General features: G+C 36.5%; 1 protein-coding gene across 1 annotated transcript in view; it reads right to left on the bottom strand.

Annotated features, from left to right (window-relative positions):
• Positions 1-21,585, bottom strand: part of DYNC2H1 (dynein cytoplasmic 2 heavy chain 1) — a 152,773-nt gene that overhangs the window by 35,915 nt on the left and 95,273 nt on the right. Inside the window, exons 71-82 of the mRNA XM_015814719.1 lie at positions 19,703-19,768; positions 16,580-16,630; positions 15,614-15,691; positions 14,260-14,391; positions 11,302-11,374; positions 9,437-9,597; positions 8,233-8,358; positions 6,034-6,144; positions 5,525-5,680; positions 3,600-3,675; positions 2,780-2,991; positions 1,553-1,657 (exon numbers count right to left, since the gene is read on the bottom strand). Coding sequence (XP_015670205.1) covers positions 1,553-1,657; positions 2,780-2,991; positions 3,600-3,675; positions 5,525-5,680; positions 6,034-6,144; positions 8,233-8,358; positions 9,437-9,597; positions 11,302-11,374; positions 14,260-14,391; positions 15,614-15,691; positions 16,580-16,630; positions 19,703-19,768 — 1,347 coding nt within the window. The remainder of the gene's footprint in view (positions 1-1,552; positions 1,658-2,779; positions 2,992-3,599; positions 3,676-5,524; positions 5,681-6,033; positions 6,145-8,232; positions 8,359-9,436; positions 9,598-11,301; positions 11,375-14,259; positions 14,392-15,613; positions 15,692-16,579; positions 16,631-19,702; positions 19,769-21,585) is intronic.

The raw sequence follows: 21,585 nt of genomic DNA, 5'->3' as shown, positions 1-21,585 counted from the left end.
AGTCCGCTCCCACAGAGAGGGCCTCCTTAGAGTGCCGTCGGCCAGACAATGCCGGCTGGCGACCCCCAGGGGGAGAGCCTTCTCTGTGGCAGCTCCTGCCCTCTGGAATGACCTACCCCCGACCTACGTACAGTTGCGGACCTGCGCCTTTTTCGCCGAGCCCTGAAGGCCCATCTATTCCGTGCGGCTGGCCTGGCGTAGTTTGATTATGTTTCAGTGGGGGGGGGTTTACGGGTGTGTTTTTAGAACAGGCCCGTTATTTAATTCGATTTTAAAACAAACTATTTATTTATTATCGTGGTTTTTAGTATCGCTTGTTCACCGCCCTGAGTCCCGCAAGGGAGATAGGGTGGTATATAAATTTAATAAATAAATAAATTTTTCTTGGCAAGGTTTTTCAGAAGTGCTTGCCATATCCTCCTTTCTAGGCCAAGAGAAAGATCAAGATCATCCAGCTGGCTTTGGGTACAAGCCAGGACTAGAACTCCCAGTTTCCAGCCCGATGCCTTAACCGTTACACCAAACTGGCTCTCAATCAGCTTAGTTAGGGAAATGGAATTCACTACTCATCAGAAGAGCCATGCCATTTACATTGAATTTAAACAGAAGGAAAATCAAAATAAAGCCGTGCTTAGATTGTTTTGATGAAAAGCTCCAACTTCATATTCTACCTAAATACTTGCTAGTCTGTACTGAACTGCCATTCAATATAAATTCTTCTAAAGGGATGGAATCAAAAGCTAATTTCAAGTTCTACAAAAAACTATATAGAGGACTTTCTGTGCTGTAGGATCAGACACTGATCTAAGAGTGATTCCCCCCCCTTCTTTGGACTTGATTTCAGCTCTAATTGGCATTACATTTCCATTTTGACATTAATTATGCAGACAAAATTCAGAGGACAACTGGCTTGCTAATTTTATTCAGTTTTGCTATGCTTTTTTTTTATAACGAAGCAAAGAAAAGCTTATTAGAAATCCCTAAGGAATCTACTAAAATGTAGCACTAAACAGAGGGACATCACAAATTTGTGAACAAAGATATTTTTCAGAAATTTCTAGAAAAGGGTGTTTTATTTTATGAAAACTTCACAAGCTTTGTCTCTTACTATCCAGCAGAAGAATGGGAAGATGGTACTAGTAATCATAATCATCATTGTCTCAGTAAGGAAATACTTGTATATACTGAAAAACATTGCTTACATTTTCATGAATATACAGTACTATAAAAGCAATCAGTTCTCATATTTAAGGAATCAATGTAGTTTACACACCAGAAGCTGATAACCATTCAATATGTGTACAGATGTGTACCACATTCTCTGTTTGAGGCTCAGCCCTTTCATAACATGGAATTTTGCTAGTGAAGTATTTTTTACTATTGTTTTAAAGGGAACTAAGATTTGATGGAACAGATTGTATGCCATAATTCTTGGAAAACTGATTTAACTTACAATAAAAAACCACAGTCTCTTTATAAATGATATGCGCATTACTGACAATCAACTCCTTTCCTACAAAACTCTACAAATAAGGAAAAACTCAAATCTTACCAAAGAACTGATCATTCGTTGAGATGACCGTGCAATATTGGCAGGCAAGCCAAAAAAATCAGGCTTGTCATCTTCTGGGAGGCTTTCAATAACGTGGCGGTAATCCTACGTAGAAAGTATTAACAGTAAACATGTGTAAATATGTGGCTTATATATTTTGGAACGAAATTTTATATTATTAAATTAATGATCCTTAAGGGATTACCTAAATCGAACAAGGTGTTGGAGAATGGCTGATGCATCTTTAACTAAGAAAAAACTGAAACTATTATTAAGCTTTTTATTCAACTATTGAATAATAGTTGAACTGTTATTCAGCTTGATTATAAGTTAAAAGTATAGCTGAAAGAATTGTGAAAGTTGTGGACCCTTTTGAACTGTGGTGCCGGAGGCAACTATTACGCATCCCATGGATGGCAAAAATAACAAAGAAGTCCTAGACCAGACATGTCAAACTCGTGACGTCACATGACATCGCGCAATGTATCGGGACTGTTTTGCCATTGCTGGCAATAGGGTGGGTGCGGCTTCCATGTGATGTGTCCGGCCCGTGGGCCGCCAGTTTGACACCTCTGTCCTAGACCAAACCTCACCAAATATATCACTCAAAGCCAAGATAACCAGACAGAAGCTGTCATACTTCGGTCATGTCATGAGGGCTGATGCACTTAAAAAGTCAATCCTGCTAGGAGTGATCAGAGGAAAAAGGAGAAGGGGCTGCCCTAGTACCTGCTAACTGGACACTACAAAGGATGACACCTAGATGACCGTGACGGATCTGAAGGATGTGGTGTGAGACAGAGGGGCATGGAGCGTGTTGATCCATAGAGTGGCCGAGGGTTGGGCACAACTGAATGGCTGACGATGATGACCTTAAAATACATGCTTTTAGTTTTGTTTCTTGGTTAACAACAACATTAAAGGGGTGCTTAAAACTGTGGCTCCCTTCATGTTCAAACTCTGTGCATATGTGTCCGTGTGAGAAGCTGTGCTTAGAAGTTCTGACAGTGCAACTGATGTGGTAGGTACTAAAAAGTTCCTGTTTTAGTCAGACATGTCTGGCTTATGGGGCAATAATTTTTAACAAGTCAATAGATATAATAAAACACATCATCTGTAGCATCAAAGCTACTTTGAGAATCAAAAACAACAATAATCTACCAATTTAATAAAGCCAAAGAGAATTAATTTTAGCTTGATCATCTGATAAGTAGGGAACATACTTACCAATATATTGCAAGAGCTAGGTAGAGAAATGGAATAAGGAAATCTGCTCATCTTCTTGCCCCGGAAATTTGAGTCAGCAATGACTCTGGCATTAAAAAATTGTTCTAGGTAAGATCGCAGGACCCTCATATCAAAGTAATTATCTATGCGACCTCCATAAATAGCATTTTCCAATAAGCCATGCACAAATTCCCACTGAAAATCTTTGGCACCTGAAATGAGTAGCATATTAAAATGTAGTGTATTGACTTGATTGTAGATTATTTTTTGTTAAACTTGAACTTAATGTAGGAAAGCAATAAATTCTGCTCCCATATGATTCATGTCTCTGCAGATGACCTAATGCTTTCATTTAACTGTGACATTCTCCACACTACACATTCTTATGGAGCCCCAACAACTTTGCCTAACGGATTCTAGTCAGTTGCTCTTTCCTGATAGTCCCTCAAAACTACTAAATATATGCATAAATAAATATATAAATACAACTGCTGAACATATAAATCTATAATTGGGCAACTGTCATAGTTATGAGAACAATTATATTAATACCTTTATTTATTCAGAGTCATCACTTATACATAACTGTTCATATAACTCTTAGCTATGAGCTTCAGATTGTTGTACAAAGATTTTCTTAGATAGAATAAATTCATGAATCATTAATGTTTGTACACTCATGCATTTTTTAATAATTAATTTGAAACCAACTTCCAAGGGCAATAAATATCATAATGAATAAAGTACCTACATATTTACTGTTTGAAAAAAGCTAGACCAGGTAATGGAACAAGAGTTCTTTAAGGATATGACGACTCACCATCAAAGAGTCTGTCAATAATATCATATCCTGCACGAAGATCAGATAAAGAAAATTCATAAAATTTGGTCCAGCCCTTGAAAAAAGCATTAGCAAATGGTAAATATTAAATGTCCGTGTCACATATCACTAAAAATATTCAAAAGCATCTATGGCAAATTTCATATGAAAAATGTAATGGAAAGCACAATAAAATAATTAAGTGCCAAGCAACTTAAAAGAAAGGGAGAGAAAGAGAGACAGACAGACAGACAGACAAGACAGACAGACAGACAGACAGACAGACACACACACACACACACACACACACACACAGATGTATATACTCGCTCTGGCAAAAGAGCCATGCTCTGGATCCCATTGGCCAAGGAATTGTGTCATGGCTCCCAGCCTTTGGAATATCATTCCCTCCAAAGTGAGATTTGTCCCTACCCTCTTGACTTTCCGAAACAGCCCCAAAACATAGTTTTGCCTACTGGCTTGGCGCCCCAATGATGGCGTCCCATTTTGGAGGTGGCTAGTAGATTAGTACAGCATCTCACCTCCACCCTGTCTACGCATTGATTTTTTATCTGTTTTAATATTAATTTTAATGCTTTAGCTTTTAATATCTAATGATTAAATCTTATAATTGCTTTATTCTGCTATTTATGGTACCTTAAGCCATTTAGAGTCATTTGGTAGACAAATGGGCAACATACAAATTTAATAAATAAATAACCTAGTATCAAGCAACATAGATTTCCATGGATACAGTATATATTTGGGAGGGGAAAAAATGATGCATAATGTAGGTTACTGGAAGACAGGTTTCCAGTCCTTCTTTAAAATCATCATGCTTTCGAATCACTGAAGTAAACAAAAATCTGAATCAGGCTGCTGGTGAGATATGTGTATATAGAACCTGCATCTTAACTTCTTCCTACCTAGTGAATCAGGTCAACATTCTTAATTTTCCATGAGCATTAGCAGTGAAAAGCCTATTATCTATTACTCCCAGGCCAGTTGATCATACTCAACAATGCATATTAGGAAAAAAAAAGTTTGGTGGGAAGATATTTTTTAACCTGTGGCTGATAAGCTACAGATTCTCTAACTTCAAAGGTACTTTTGTAGAATTTACATAAATGCTGTAGAGCTGAGGAATGCTAAATTAATTTTATAAGGCTATTTAAGCAGGATTTCTGTTTTGGTGGGACGAAAAAATTAACTTTTTTTTTTTAAAACCCAGACAACACACTGTTCACCAATTATTGAGTGGGAAAAAAAATAAAAATTAACTTCTTTTAAAGTTCTTTAAAATTCAAAGGGGAACATAGATACCAAACATGTAGGAAGTAATCAATTAAAAAAGGACAATATGAGATAAACTCAGCTTTATGAAAATAAATTAAAAAAAAAACGTATTTAAACCATCATGGTCTCAAAGCATCAATTTTGAAAAATGAACCCTTCTTCCCCCGCCATTTTTAAGGTGCTTATCCAAAGCAAATGAATAGTAAGCATAGAGATTTAAAGCAACTTCAATCCCCTAAAAAGGAAGTTTGGAAAAACAAGCATCCATTTTTAATTCTTTAATAGTTCATTTTAGTACAAGTAAATGCGTGAAGTTAAGAAGATTAAATCATAAGATTTGAAGGTACAATATATAACAATAGGTATGACATAAATGATTTCTTTACAGGACTTAGCAGAAATACTTAGTTTAAACAGAAGAAAAAAATGAATTAAATTAGACTTACCCCCTTTAGGTGTTTATAGTATTATAGCCTTTATTTTCAAAATTGGTTTTTATGATCTTGGCAATCAAGAAAGCAATTACTATCCACAATAATTGTTAATATAGGGAAGAAAGATGAATAGAACAACAGTACATTAAATGAGAAGGAAAAAAAAGAGTAGCAATTAAAAAATATATATTTTACCTGAGGGATGTAGTTCCTTCGTTCTTGACAAGCAGCATGAAACCAAGCCAGGCTAAAAAGAGCATGAGCTCGAGCTAAATTACCCTTTTTACTAATTTGTTCTGGCGTCCAAGATTCATATGTTCGCATTAGGTTCTTTTTGAGGCCTGGAGGTGCCTGGAAGAGAAAATAATATCTTACTGTAGCATGAAAGTATGGTGACTGGTATCACAAAGAATGCAAGTAAATGTCTGCTTGTACAATATAGCTTTTTCCTCTTTCTTTTTTAGTTTATTACATACCTTAAAAAGAGAGGCTGCAGGAAGTTGCAATGGGGCCGAGTAATCAAATGGCCCCACAAGTAGAACATGCTTTTCAATGGATATACAAGGTTATAGTGGAGAAAAGGACAGATTACATTCCTCTGCAATTTGGGATGCAATCCCATGTATTATCTTAAGTGACACTTTGTTTGGAATTGTAATTATTTTGCCAATAAAGCTGGAGTTCCTTAGAGTTTCAAACCTTACTTCATATGTTATCTTCAGACTTGATTGGAGTAAAATGGGAGAAAAACTGGGATGGACTTCAGCTGTTAACCAAAGACGAAACCCAGGCTGGGGCTGTAGGTTATTCAGTTCCTATTGTAAAAGAATTGATGTTCAAAATTTAAATGAATGCTTTCTATTCTAATGTCAAATTGCTCTCTGAAAAATATGGACAACAATTACATTTTAACATACTGAAACAGGATAATAGAAACACAAATGCAAGAAAAACAATCCTGTTTTTATCCCTGACTTGAGAGGATTATATTCTTTTTAAGTGATAATTTGAGAAAAGCCAAGATTTGCAACCATGTTTTGCGTTCGGCTTGTCTATTATTTTCTGAGTCTGGATGTCAAAGGGAAGAAAGGAGTAGAAGACATACTGTATAGGCAAATAAAAAATTCATATATAATCAAACTGAGAAACAATGTCTTCAAAAAGCAATTTTTGCTTTTATTATCTGAATACCAGGAATGGAAGGATTTATGCCAACAGTGACTATATTTTTCTATCAGTTAATTTTTGAACTATAAATATATTTGTTGAGTATAAGCTACAAGCTACCTCATCTGTGGCTTTTTAAAAATTTCAAAAGTATTTTAACATCCTTTCGCCCAACTGTGTCTTTATTATAAATATCACTGTAATGAGGAAGTTTATATTTGTAATAAACACATTACTAGGGGAATAATTTAAGGGAGTATGACAATTTGACATAATAAATAATTTGTTTAAAATAGTACATTCCATTTTCTACATCATCACATAGATTTACATTGCTGTAACTTTTATAATAATAGTTGCATCAGATATACTTGGGAACAATTAGCAAAAGTGATACAACTCCTATTAAACCATCTTTGGATCTGAGGTCTTAGAAGTACTATACCTGAATAAGTTATAAATCCTTTAAACTGTTTAGCATTTAAAATAAATCATAAATGCTAATTTGACATGCCCTGTACACTGCAAACTATAGTGTAGCTACCCATTATTCACTACTGACTACTTTTCAAAGGCAGAAAAGTCAGAGGGTCTCCAAAACTTAGTAACACTGCTTTAACTATTGTGAGACTGGAGAATGAGGCTACTAATAGAAGTGGGTGCACTATACTGAGAGAGCTTCCTTCCTTCCTTCCTTCCTTCCTCCCTCCCTTCCTTTCTTGAAAAGTGGAGCAACCAGAGCTGGAAATAATTTAAGAGGAAATCAGATACAACCAATTGGGGCGGCATGAAGACTCAGTGCTTAAGACTCAGCCCTCCGCAATGTTATGTTGGCCACATGACCATAAAATAGTCTTTGGACAGCGTTGGCTCAATGGCCTTGAAACGGAGATGAGCGCTACCCCCTATAGTCGGCACGACTAGTGGAGTAAAATTTGCAGGACGCCTTTCCTTTCCTTTTTTTGTCTTCCAGATATAACTAAGGTGGCTATACAGTAGAGAGAATGTGGATACATGACTATATAGTAGAGAGAAGGGTAGTTTCGCAATTACTGTAAGGCTGGAACATCTGTGCATTCTTTCTTTTCAGGGAAAATGGGTGACAACATTTCTTCTGTCAAGAAGCAGTAAAAATGGGACTCAGAGGATCAATCAGATCCTTCTTTAATATACTGATAATGGAATGTTAAATTATACATATGTACGTATAATTTCCAAGATTATGTGACCTATCTACCATGTTCCAATAAATATGAGTAGGAATCTTAAGAGAATCTAATTTTCTCAGTGGCAAGCAGTTGTTATAATATAAGAATCATATTCTTAGTTTCCATTTATTTAATAGTTAGGAGTCAACAGAACTAAAAATCAGCAAGATAAATATGATTTAATTAATTTGTAATGGTTTGAAATAAATTGTGACTGTTGCCTATCCAACGATCTGTTGGATAATAATCCGTGCATTCTAAGGTAAATTAACTATTGAAATTATTTGGCACAAAAGAATTTTACCACAAAATCCTTAAAAGAGTTATCTAAACTTCCCACTGAGTGAAATATAACTTTCTTCCAGTAAAGTGTGAGAGGATTGCAAACTATTATTTTTACTATTATTAATTTTATTAAAAAGATTGACAGATGAATTTTCCTGGGAAATATGGTAATATTGATCAATTTTTTCCCCATTTCCCATGGAAAACAGCCTACAAGTCACTGAATTCTATGAAATAACTTACCTTTTCCAATATAGGAAGCCATGATACAACAAGGTGCAAATTCTTCAAGCACAACCATTCTCCATTCCGGGCACAATCTTTTACCATCTGAATAGCTAGATCAGCTTGACCCTGACCCATGGCCACCTACAAAAAATAGTGAAATATTGTTCTTTAACCATAGGGAAAAATGTATATATTTGTAGGAGTCTTGCAGATTAAGCATCGAAGGACTGAATTCCAACACTGTGATTAACATTATGGCACTGAAATTGTAATAATGGCACAAAAGGTCAAGTGTGAAATTACTGCAGTTTATTTGTAGATAATTTTGGATCATATTTGTAATTAATGGAAATCATTATCTGGTAGTCTCATAGAAGATGAATTATCTCATACATAAAATGTAATGGAGACAACATATCAATTAAAATATTATTTCCATTTGTTTTGTATCTTTATTATCTCCAGAATTGTTTCAGTATAGCTTATGAAGAGGAGAAAGGTCTTTTATTTTTCAGAAGTAAACATATTAATTGTTTTCTCTGCTTAACCCCAACCCTAACCCTAACCAGCCTGCATGTAGTTGTGTGGCTCAGCAGCAACATGTTGATTGGCCAGTATCTGCCTGTCTGTCTGGATCCGGAAGTTCCACAGGATCTTAGCCCTATGATTCTCCCCAACCTTCTGTAGAATTTCCCATCTGGACTTACGAGGATCTAGTTCATACACTGTGCAGGTATTCTTATAAACAATGCCAGCTAGTTGACTGTGTTGTTCAGTGTATGTTCTTCCTGCCTATCTCTTGCACCCTGCCGCCGTGTGTTGGACTGTCTCTAGTATTCTAAACAGTCTGCACCTCAGATCCTGTCTAATGCAATCGAATCCTGCTTCTATGGTTTTGGTGCTTAGGGCCAGTTTTTGTCCTGATATGATCACTGCCTTAATGCTGTCTTTTAGTCCAAACCTTTCTAACCACTAATAGGACTTCCCAATGTCTGTCACCTCAGCTGACTGTCAATGGTCACTAAAGATGTATGTATGCATGTATGTATTATGTATATATGTAGGTATGTATGTAACACACACACAAACAGACCAAGGAGCAAGTATAGTCAATAAGGTAAAGTAAAAGATGACTAATTGTGTGTTCTACCCATGAACCAGAGACATGGAAAAAAAATTGTGAGCATTTCCCTTGGACTAATACATGACAGTGATTCACCTGGTGGTAGCATTCTCCATTTCTTTCAGTGCTTGCAAGCTCCTGCAATTCTTGAGAGGGATCAGCACCAGGAGAAATAATAATCAAGATTGGTTCGATTTCTAATGTTTCTTTGTACAGACGTTTCAGATTGAGTGGGGGTGGAGACAGCTCTTTAATCCCTAAGAAATGGAAAGTATTTACAATAAAAAAGTAACAAAATTCCATTTTGAGCTGCTATTCTCGTCTGAATTGTTCACAGAACAGAACTGCCCTCAATTTTCTCAACTTCCTTACCCCTATAAATCTTTGATACCGGCATGGATGTTTTATAAAATCATAGCAATCATAGTATAAAATCAGATAGTAAGTCTATGATGGTTTGGATACAAAGACATCTACAGACTCTTGTTTTTGCTGACATTGCAGATGATAACTTAAAAAAAGGTGAAAACATTAGATAAAAATACTGCAATTCAAGTATGTGTTCATACAAGTTCCAGAAATGCAAGACAGATCCATTTTGGAAACCTCCATATCAACAAACCATTTGTCTTGGTAAAATACACATTCTTTATAAAGATGTCACCTAATAATAACTTCCTGCTAAAACCACTGTAGTACAAATTATAGAATACCTCTTTAATATTTTTCAAACCCCAATAGAAAATAATATCTGTGGCTCAGGGTTGAACTGTGGAACCCTTGGTGCTTTCTGAGTTGGTTGTTGGTGCTTTGTGGGTTGCTTGCTGGCAGACACTTTACTACCCAGCTAGCAACACAATCACTGCACTTATGTTATCTAGTCAGGTAATGAAATGTCTGCCAGCAAACAAGCAAGCTCAGAGAACACCAAGGATTCCACATTTTTCAAACTACTTTGGGAAAGCACAGATCATCACACTAAGTTCTAATTTAAGACAAGCATCCATAAATAACATCCACACAGCAGGACAAATAATTAGTATGAAAACAAAAATAAGTTAAAAAAAGGATCTACAAACTAGGGCCATGAAATGTTTTAAACATTATTTGGAAACTATGCTTTGGAATTCACATGTGTGCAAGCATATACATCTCTCTGCTAGTCAGTAAAGCTTCCATATAAGCTTCAAAACTGTATCTGTTTTATTCAAATGGCAGAAACTTGTTGTCGTTGCAAATCCCTTTTTCCAAGATACACTCAGCTCTTAAGCAAATGCATACACTGCATAACTTTCTATCAATGCCAGGAAAAGAGAGTTAAACAATTTGAGGAGACAGACAACAAAAATAAACAATCTATCTTTTCCTTTCTTTATCTTGACTGTTTATAAACTACTTTGGCTGCCGGTGTCTTTGCTGATTCAATTAGTGGCATAGGACATAGTTATTTGTCGCACTTCTGTTATGCCTATTTTGCCCATCAGATCTGCAGGAGAGGCATGATATAGCTCCTTTCCATTAAAGAATGTCATCTGACTGAACCAAGGAAAAGAGCTTTTGATGTTGTGGCAACATCATTCCCCTGGCAGAATTAGATTAGCTCCAACCCTACTGGCCTTGGACTTAGCTATGTTTCTGGGCATGGGGATTGGAATGTATGGCAGAGTCTGTGAGATGTTTATGTTGATTTTATTTTATTTATTAAATTTCTATGCCACCCATCTCCCCTACAACTCTGAGTTATGTTGACGGATTTTATCATGTATTTATTGTTATGCTGCTGTTTTGCTGTATTTTTAACTGTCATTAGCTACACATAGTCGACAATGAAATGGGTGGCCACCTATAATTTAACAGTAATACAGAGGTATATACATTCATATGAAATCCCTACATTACTCCTTAGATGAATTACAGTGGAAATATATACTTTATGTATTCTGAAAAATATAGCAACTCACCCAAAGCTTTACAAGCAAAAAGGGCCATTGCACTCTGCAATCTATCTGGCCTGACAGCCTGGACCACAAGGACCTGCAAGTAAAAATGTTCACATCAGGATTCTCAACTCATTAACAAACATCATCTAACACTTCCACATGCTTGGCACAAAGAGTTGGATGAGTGAAATGTATTATAAAGATGATGATTTTCAAAATCACAGGCTTTCTAAAAAAATTAATAGAAGTTGCTTCCAATATTATTTATGCAAAAAGTTAATCCACTGTTTAATTAGTAGGGGAGATAAGCAATGGAAAATAATAACCTTTGTACAATTATGCCTGGTATGCAGAAAATGCATAGAGTAAAAAGTTCCTGGAACTTAGAAATATGCAATGAAATTTATGGTAATTGTTTTGTACAATTATTCCCAGATTTCTCTTTACCTGGGCTGGTTGCCATTTATGAGACAACAGACTCACTCACTGCTATCTCTTTTATTCTTTTCTCAGCCGCCTTACAATCTTTCATAATAAGGCTGATTTCAGTTGAGATATAGCAGACCATCAATTCCAGACAAACATGACAATATTTCTAACACTTGTCTTTCATTTAAGAAAGTTTTCTGGTTTATATACTCTTGACAATGAGCAGTTAAAAGAAACATTTCTCTTATATTTCATACTTCATATTTTAAGATACAGTAGATATCTAATGAGGATAGAGCATTCCTTACTTAAAATTAACACATAATGTATTCTTCAGAAAAACTTATGTTCAGGGCATGAATGAGAAGGTATATAAATTATTTAAATACAGTCATCAGCACTGATCAGCCTCTTTAACAGAGACAACTCCAATTAAAATCTGATTAAAATTGGCAGTTCTTAATCTAAGACTAGTAAATGAAAATATTAATTGCACTGTTCAATCAGTTAACATTTCATTCTCAACTTTATTAAATGGCAGCTTCAATGAGCTGGTAAAAGCTAGCTAGGCAGCTAAATTTAGGAAAAATAAGCCAATCTGTAGGAACTAACTTTCAAAAGTATAGCGACATTTTTAATTGTTATACAATAAACATTCTGTTGATATGTGTGAGTAGGTATGAGTAGCTGTTTAGGTTAAGATCTCTTTGGAATGCACAGTTCAAGCACAGATCTATTCTGAGCAACACAGAACAAGAAAGAATATAAACTTAAATGCATGACGGCTTATGGATGGCTTTGGATGGCTTATGATTAAACTTTTTTTAAAAAGTGAAAAGTACAAAGATGAGGGATTCTGAATGTGGAACAGTCCATGTTTTGTTAGTGTCATGAGTGGATCTTGGGAAGAAATAAACAAGGGACGAAAGGAAAAAAAGTTTAACAAAAATGAAATGACAGGAGGAAAAGGATACTACAGTATATACCAGGCATGTCAAACTGCCGGCCCACGGGCCGGATATGTCATGCCGAAACCGCGCCCACATTGCCATCAATGGGGGAAAAGTCGCGATACGTCGCACAACATCACGTAAAGTTGCGAGTTTGACATGCCTATAATATAGATTATTCTCCCAGATAGAAAACTAACATAAAAAAGCAGATGTGATGGCTGCTTGGAGCAGATTGAAAAGAATTTCATTATAAAAGTGCCAAAAGTCTGTGAAGTTGAGCTAATGGGAATTATGAAAAAAAGTTGCTTGGTAGATTGATAAAAGAGGCTATAGATGAGAAAAAAATAAAGATTGCTGCAAAAAAATGAAACAAATTTAACAAAATATTCTTTGTCATATTTACTAGATGCCAAAAAGATTCCTTAAAAATATTGGCTAATAAAGTAACTGTGTTGGAAGTGGAAACAGAATGGGGAAACATTTACTCATGCCTTGCCTACTTTACTTTGATATCTAAACATTTGTTAATCTGGTATTACAAAGATAGATATAATTTAAAGATGTAAGCATACCAGAACATTAAGTATGGGAAGCAATAGAAAGACTGTCCTTCAGCACGACCTCAGATTTACAACTTACAATCAATCTACGTCTATTTTATGTTTATGAGCGGGATGCACCAAGGAAAAGGTGTTCAATATTATCAGTACCATGAAAAGTTGGACAGTATGAATTTAATGTGGTCAAGATCTGGAAGCTAAGTTGAATAAGTTCTTATAAGCATATTTTTGTTTCTTCATTCAATAATTTTTTTCCTAACTTTTTTTTTATATTGAAGCAATACTTAAAAAAAAAAGAAAATAGGAAACCAGTAATAGGTCAAAATGGTGAAGCTTCTGGTTATAGGAAGGCTATTCACCTCAGGTCTAAACAAATGGACCACTTCATGTTCTTTTGGGCCTGTTTTTTTATATTAACCTATTCTTGGAAGTATATTAAGGAAGCTGGTTAAGAAACTGCCAGAAGGCAACCTTATCTGTAATTCAATTTTTAGAATCCAGTTCAGAGTCAGCAATTTACAGAGTCAACTTTACAACTCTCCTGACATCACTTCAGCCAGGATTTGCACTGCAGAGAACGTTGCGAAAATCAGCTGATCTTTTTCAGTCTTCCCATTATTAAGATGAATACTTAAAATATTCACAGTTTCAGCTCTGGCTCAATCAGTGTTTTAACTAAGAATACCAGAGACTAAGTATGTTAATATGGAAGGCTTGTACGTTCAATTGGTGACTTATGGATCCTTCATAACGGGAAAAAATAAGAATCTAAAACTGCTTGCCTTGGCTCAACAGAATGAAAGATTTGAATCTACAACTCCAGTAGGCTCACATTTAACAAACTGAGTCACATTTTCTTTGGTATTTTATAAGATTTATTTCCCCATAAAAACTGCAAAAGCTTGCTTTGAATAAACATGAAATCCAGCAGTGTAAGAGAAAAAGAATGGGGAAATATTCTTTCTCCTCTCCTCCCCCTTCCCCCCAAAGATTTGCGTACGATTTATACTTGTCTAAAATTGTAGGTCCAGAAATACCTGCTGAAATAGAGAGATTCTATTTGCTATAATAGATGGGAATTCTTGTTCACACACTGAGCTCCGTGAGAAAGGCTGCCACAGTGCTGCATCTTGAAAGCAAACTGTTTGATACAAAGTTGGGAGAGAGATCTATAAAACAAATCAACAGGTTTACATGTAAGAGGGAAAAAAATCTATTTTTTATGTTGAATAAAAAAATTAATTCTCGTATAATTTTAATTCTCAAACAATGTATTCATTGCAATTGTGTAAAATCATGCTAGAATAGCTGTTTTCATTAATTTTCAAGGAATGGTTCTCATGTGGCTTAATAAAATGTAGCTGGTGTGTTGAGGCAATATAATAATTGTAAAACCATATGTATAGAAGTGGGGTTTCTTGTATTGAAGTAGGATTCCAATCAAAACCTCAGTAGGAGCCTGGATAAAGCTAAACTAGCTCATTTTCATAAAGCAAAATGTTATACACTGTGTGCACAATTATTAGGCAAGTGAGTATTTTGACCATATCATCATTTTCATGCATATTTTTCACCTCCAAGCTGTATAAACCTGAATGCTTAGTGGCTATAAGCATATCAGGTGATGTGTATTTGTGTAATGAGGGAGGGTGTGGCCTAAGGTGACCAACACCCTATATAAAGATGTGCATAATTATTAGGCAGCTTCTTTTCCTCAGGCAAAACGGTCCAAAAAAGAGATTTTACAATTTTTGACTTTTCACAGTCAGCGAAAAGTCTTTCAGAGGGATGCAGCATTTTTGAAATTGCTAAGATATTAATTATATTATTTGGTCTATATATGACTGTTTAAAGATCATTCTGAAACATCAACAATAAAAAACAGATTTTTTTTTCTAAAGGAGACCTTTCAGAGACATACAATACATCAGCTACCTTACTTCTTTCTGGACTCAGTGTTGATTTTGGTTTCTGAATCTAGCTAAGCAGGGTAAAATGAAGGTTAAAAATGAATCTATTATGATTAGAAAAGAATAGACAAGGTTTTCAAAATTCAAGTAGGATAATTTAGAAATGACTATAGTGAAGTATGACATGAAAGCTATAAACATGGCCTAAAGTTACCCTTTAAATAATATTTTTAATTCACATCATTTGGGAATTGGGGAAACAAGGAGAAATGCTATAAATGGAGGCATTCTTAAAATTGGCTAATTACATATAACACTTCAAAATGTGTTACTGATCCTCCCAAACGATCAATTTCTGCATCATTAACTCGAAAACAAAGATAGTAGGGGAGTCAAAAATATTACATGGCTGTAGTTTCAAAGTACAAATGTTTGGAAGCAAATATAGGTTGTGTTAGAGATAAATTAGTTAAAAATGTACCTTTAGGGTTGCCACTGCCCAGCTTCTTTCCTGTTCTATCCAAAGGGGAATCTGGTCTCTGATGCTTTTAGTAGAATCCTGAATAGTACAAAAATAAATTTTATTGCAAATGTTACAGGACATGTGTATAAGGAAGCAAAAATGTATTATTTGGTTGTGACAACTATCAACCCCAGGGCAATCACAAATGACCTGGTCAGTCATGCAGCAGACATTTTTCAGTTCTTCTAGTTGTCACAAAAGAGGCTGTCACATTTTATTCAGCTCTTTGCCAAATATATCTGTGAGGCTTAAGATTTGTCAATAAACATTAAGGCCAAAACTCTGGATACTAAGAAAGTGACAATGCTAACCAATACATGATTCATCATTCTGTTGGTTTTTGGGTTTTTTTAAATTGCTTCTCTTAAACCCATCTCTCTTAGACCCATCTCATCCCACTCCCTGCCCCATGAGTTAAATTTTAAATGTCAAGACTCTCGTTAGCATTCACCATGAAAATATTCAGGGTTTGCAGCTGTTTTGCAGGACCAAATTTGGTTTGAGGGTGGTGTTGAGGGATGAGAAGTCAGTAAAATAAATAGCAAGCTGAAAATCAACCAGATCTGGCTGCAGACTGTGAAGAAAAACAATCCAGAATGTTTTTTCCCAATGTGTTGTTGTTTTCCCCAAAAACAGCCCCTGAAGTAAACACTTACCTCTAATAAAAAAATTATGAAAGGTCTGATATAACTTCTCCTGATACCACAAACAGATTATTATGGTTGAAAGAACTGTTACCAATAATGATTAATATTCAAACATTAATAATTATTTTATTAAATATAAAAGTTTCTGTTGAAGAGTTCTTATTCTGGCAGAGTATAATTTTCTTATTATGGCAGAGTATACTTTTTGTCATTGTCAGAAAGACAATTCTGTATAATACTTTGTGCTGGGAAGAAAAAAGTTTTAAGTGACACTTACTGATTTTCTTAACATATCTCCAATGATCACACCTGTAAATGTGTCCCACTCCTGTAAGAATAATAAAAATTTAAAAAACGGTAAAGCATAATGTGTATAAATGGAAAAACTCAAACTACAGCTAAACATCAAACTACAGTTGATATTTTCAAAGAGAAAATGGAGAAATGACTAAATGTGCATACTTGGATTTGGAAGTGCCAATTTTGATTTCCTTTCCTACCATTGTTCCATTCCAAATTGCCCCTTCCCAACAGAACATTTATTTCATTTATTAAAGTCTTTTTAGAGATTAAGATGGGCCCAATCTAGTTGGTGTTCTCCAAAACTTGAAAAACCTGACTCAGGCACTCAGATGGGATGCAAGATAAGCTTGACTTGATTGTGTGGTTGTTGGATTAAAATATTTTGAGGACCTTGGCTGCATTGTATAAACGTGTACTGTGTTGAAGTTTTATTGTTATAGTTTTAAGGTACTATTAGCTGCTCAAAGTCATAGAAGTAAGATAGGTAGCCAAATAAATTGTTTAAATAAATTAAATAAATATTAGACCTCCGTCTGAAAGTAAAATACACACATCTCATACACCTTAATGGTACAACAGTGGCAAGTGTCCATATACATATTTTTCTATTCACACCCTCTTGTTCAATTAGTACTGATTACAGTAAAACATTACAACATTAACATTAACTATGATAAACAGGATATTTTAAAAAAAATCTTGTATTAACTCTCAGATCATATAGAAAAGGACATCTGTGAAGCATCTCAACAAATTGCCATGCTATTAATAGTCTCACTGAGGTTGACAGAGTCTGTGTAATTACAGTTTACATTTGAAAGCAAACAAAAAAAATTGAATGACATGACAGGTAGTCCTTGACTTATGACCACAATTGGGACCAGAACTTTAGATGCTAAACAATTGGTCATAAAGCAAAACACCAAAGAGATCATTGTTGATTTCAGAAAAGGCAGGCACAGCCACACTTCTCTGTGCATTATTGATTCACCTGTGGAGATGGTCACCAGCATCAAATTCCTGGGTATGCAGGCTGGCTTGGTCACTCAACAGCGAGACCCTGTTGAAGCAGGCATAGCAGTGCCTGCATTTTCTGCATCACATGAGAAAAGCACATCTTCCTTCCGCTGTCCTTACCACTTTCTACAGAAGGATGATCGAGAGCATCCTGTCATACAGCATCACAGTCTGGTTTGGAAGCATAAGTGCTTCAGACAAGAAGGCGGTGCAGAGAGTGGTGAGGATGGCTGAAAAGATTATTGGCAGTTATCTCCCTTCCATCCAGGACATAGCACATAAGCGTTCCTTGAGCAGGGTCCGCAAGATTGCCTGGGACACTATGCATTCTCTTCACAACATGTTTTCCTTGTTACCTTCTGGGAGGAGGCTCCATGGTATCCGAAGCAGAACATCCAGATTCAGTCATAGCTTTGTTCCATACAGTATTAACCTTGTGAACTCTAAAGCCTCCTCCTTCCATTATGTATTCAAGATGGACAGTGATTAATATTTATATGTTACTTATATGTAAGGTTGCAGGTCTATACATATGTTATATATAGTATGTTTTAAATGTGTGTTATGTATGTGTAAACTTTGAGAGCAAGCAACTAAATTTCATTTTTAATGTGTGCTGTTGTGCCCACAGGAAAAAATGACAATAAAGGTTATCTAATCTAATCTAAATCAGATGACTGCATTGCTTAACAACCACAATCCCAGCAATCCCTGTTGCTGCCATTAAGCAAATTTTACCAATTGTTAGCCAAGAACCCACCCTAATCGAAGCTACTCTGGGCTTGGTCTCTCCTAGTCCCAAGCATCCAATAAGGTAAAGGACTGCCTCCAATTTCCCACACCTGCTTCTCTCTCCCCATCCCCACTCTTTTGGTATCCCTGCACAACACTTTGCTGACATTCACTGACATCACATCTCCTTGTTCTTGCTGCTGACAAGTTGTGCCTGGTCTTGCTGCCGAATCATATGGGGTTGGCTTGGTGTGGCAATTTTTTTTTAACAAAAAGCACAAAGTAGCTTAAAGGGGCCAGAGCATGCCAAAACATCTCTTTTTGCCGTAATCATGGGCCATATGGGGCTGGCTTTGCACGACGAAAAAGTAGAAAAAAGTGCAAAGCTGCCCCACCTTCAGCTGGAGAGAGCTAAAATGCCCCTTTTTGTTGTGTTCCTGGATCACATAGGGTTGGCTGCTTTCAGCTTCCCCCTTTTTTTTCAGCTCAAGGCCTGCTCCATGGGATCCGCTGCAGGAGTATAGTGAAAAGAGGCATTTTGTTGCGCTCCACCTGAAGGAGGGGCTGCTTTATGCTTTCCCCCCCTTTTCGCAGGACAAAGCCAGCCCTATACAGTTCAGCAGCCATTTTGTTCATGCCTTGATAGCAGTGGGAGCAAGAAAGTGGTGGCGAAGGTCAGCTGGGGCAGCAGAGCACAGGGTGGCAGGGGACCCAGAGGGCATCGATGGGGGAAAGATAGTTAGGTGAGAGCAGTTGCAATGCCCCTGTGGTCTTAAGTGTGGGCAAGCTGCCCGAATTTTGATGTGTCTGTGGGAGTGCTGCAATGGCTATAACTTCAATCATGGATCCTAAGTCCTTCAGCGCCATGGTAACTTTAAATTGTGAATAGAATAGAATAGAATAGAATAGAATAGAATAGAATAGAATAGAATAGAATAGAATAGAATAGAATAGAATAGAATAGAATAGACTTTATTGTCACTTTAAATATACACTAATCAGCATACATTAAAATGAAATTTTGTTGCATACTGCTCTCAAAGAGTCACCACTTCCAATATACACAACATAAATATGACAAAAAAGAAAAAGAAAAATGCCCATATACCCACATATATTTTGTGACACAGAGAAACAACACAGTCTAGTTTGGATGTATACATGTACATGGCGAGAAAAATGAATCTTGCGAGTTTACCAGATGGATGGCATAGGGAACAAATGAATGGTTGTAAGTCAAGGATTAAAAGTGTAAAAACCATCAGAAATTCAAGAAGGGTAAAACTGTAGATTTTCCTGTATTAATGGACAACTAACATTAAAGGATAAAAATTATTATATGACTTACATTGTTTTGAAAAAGTTCAGGATGCATTCCTTTCACAAAATGTAATGCAAACATCAGCTGATCGGCCTATAATCAGATGACAAAGCATTAATAACATATTGTGCAACATTCTCCTTGGACAAGAATACCCTAGAAATAAATTTTTCATAGAAACAGATAAAGAGAAACCAATATTTTCAAGGAGCTGGTTATATAACCTCAGATTTTGCCAAGGAAAATTCTAAACCAGAGGATCTTGGTTTGAGGGAATATGATACCGTATTTTCCGGCGTATAAGACGACTTTCTAAACCCTGAAAATCTTCTCAAAAGTCGGGGGTCGTCTTATACGCCGGAAAAGCAGTTGCAAGGGCTTGCAAACTGAACTGCTCCAGCCGAAGAAGCAAGCGGCTGGGAGGCCACGGCGGCGCCTACCTCCTGCGCCCGTCAGCTGGCGACCCCCAGACCTGCGCCCGTCAGCTGGAACGTCAGGCAACGCTTTGGCCGGTGCGGAGGGTGAAGGGGAGGCCGCTGCAGCGCCGAACTCCTGCGCCCGTCAGCTGGCGACCCCCGGACCTGCGCCCGTCAGCTGGGAGGTCTGGAGACGGAGCCGGCTGACGTGGAAGGCGATGGGGAAGCAGTGGCTCGGCGGGCGGGGTCCTGCCTGCGCGCGAATGTCAGGCCCACCCGCCCCATCTGTAAAAGAAAAAGTCTTCCGCCCAAGCATAACCTTTAAGGATTTTAAGGATCTTTGAGAGGGAGAGAGAAATAGAGGGAGAGAAAGAGGGAAAGAGAAATAGAGAGAGGGAGAGGGAGAGAGAGAAAGAGGAGAGGGAGAAAGGGAGAGAGAAAGAGGGAGACAGGGAGAGAGAGAGAGAGAGAAAGGAAGGAAGGAGAGGGAGAGAGAAAGGGAGACAGGGAGAGAGAAAAAGGGAGACAGGGAAAGAAAGGGAGAGAGAAAGAGAGAGGGAGGGAGAAAGAAAGAGAGAGAGGGAAAGAGAAAGGGAGAAAGAAAGAGAGGGAGAGAAAGAAAGAACGAGAGAGATTAAATTAGTAACATGGCTGTTCAGTGAATCTGGTTTCCCCACTAACTTTGCTTGTCACAAGGTTGCAAAAGGTGATCACATGACCCTGGAACAATGTGACCATCATAAATAAGAATCGGTTGCCAAGCATCCAAATGTAAATTACATGACCCTGGGGATGCTGCAGTGGTCATAAGTGTGAAAAATGGTCNATTGTCTTATCCTTCCTTTCAGCTTTAGAATGAATTAGGAAAAGTTTAATCCACTTGCACTGTTTTATGTTTACATGTTTGATGACAAACAGCCTTATGTTTATAAGTGACAGTTTTCCTGCTAAGTACCTGCATGTCATAAGCATTTGAATTAAAATTACCATATTGAAATCAAATCTGATGTTTTTTAATTTTTATTGGTGTGCGTTGGAACAGGGGTAGTCTTATACGGTGAGTATAGCCCAAACTCTATATTTTAACTGGAAAAGTTGGGGGTCGTCTTATACGCCCAGTCGTCTTATACGCCGGAATATACGGTATTTTATTTCAATATTTTTCCACTCCTGTAATTTCTGTGACTGCATTTTTATCTCTGATCTTTTAAAATAGAACCCTATATTCTTATTATTACACTATTCTCCAAAACAGTAATCTTGGGGCATCCTCATTTTTAATGTATCATACAATTATTTTTTTAAGCAATAGAAATGATGCAAAATTGAATTGATTGTTCAACTGTCAAAGGTAATATAACATTGGTTTGAAAATCTTTTTAATACTGAATGGTTATATTGTCAATACAGTAAGCAAGCAATGCTATATTTCAGCTATATTTCAGCTGAAGTGAAAGGGTAATTGAACTAGCTCATTTCTGAACCAAGCAACTA

Source organism: Protobothrops mucrosquamatus, unplaced genomic scaffold, assembly GCF_001527695.2.
Source record: "Protobothrops mucrosquamatus isolate PMUCROS unplaced genomic scaffold, P.Mucros_1.0 scaffold277, whole genome shotgun sequence".
In the NCBI taxonomy this organism is placed as follows: domain Eukaryota; kingdom Metazoa; phylum Chordata; class Lepidosauria; order Squamata; family Viperidae; genus Protobothrops; species Protobothrops mucrosquamatus.
The sequence above is the reverse complement of the archived record's forward strand: the minus strand, read 5'-3'. Positions and strand labels throughout refer to the sequence as shown.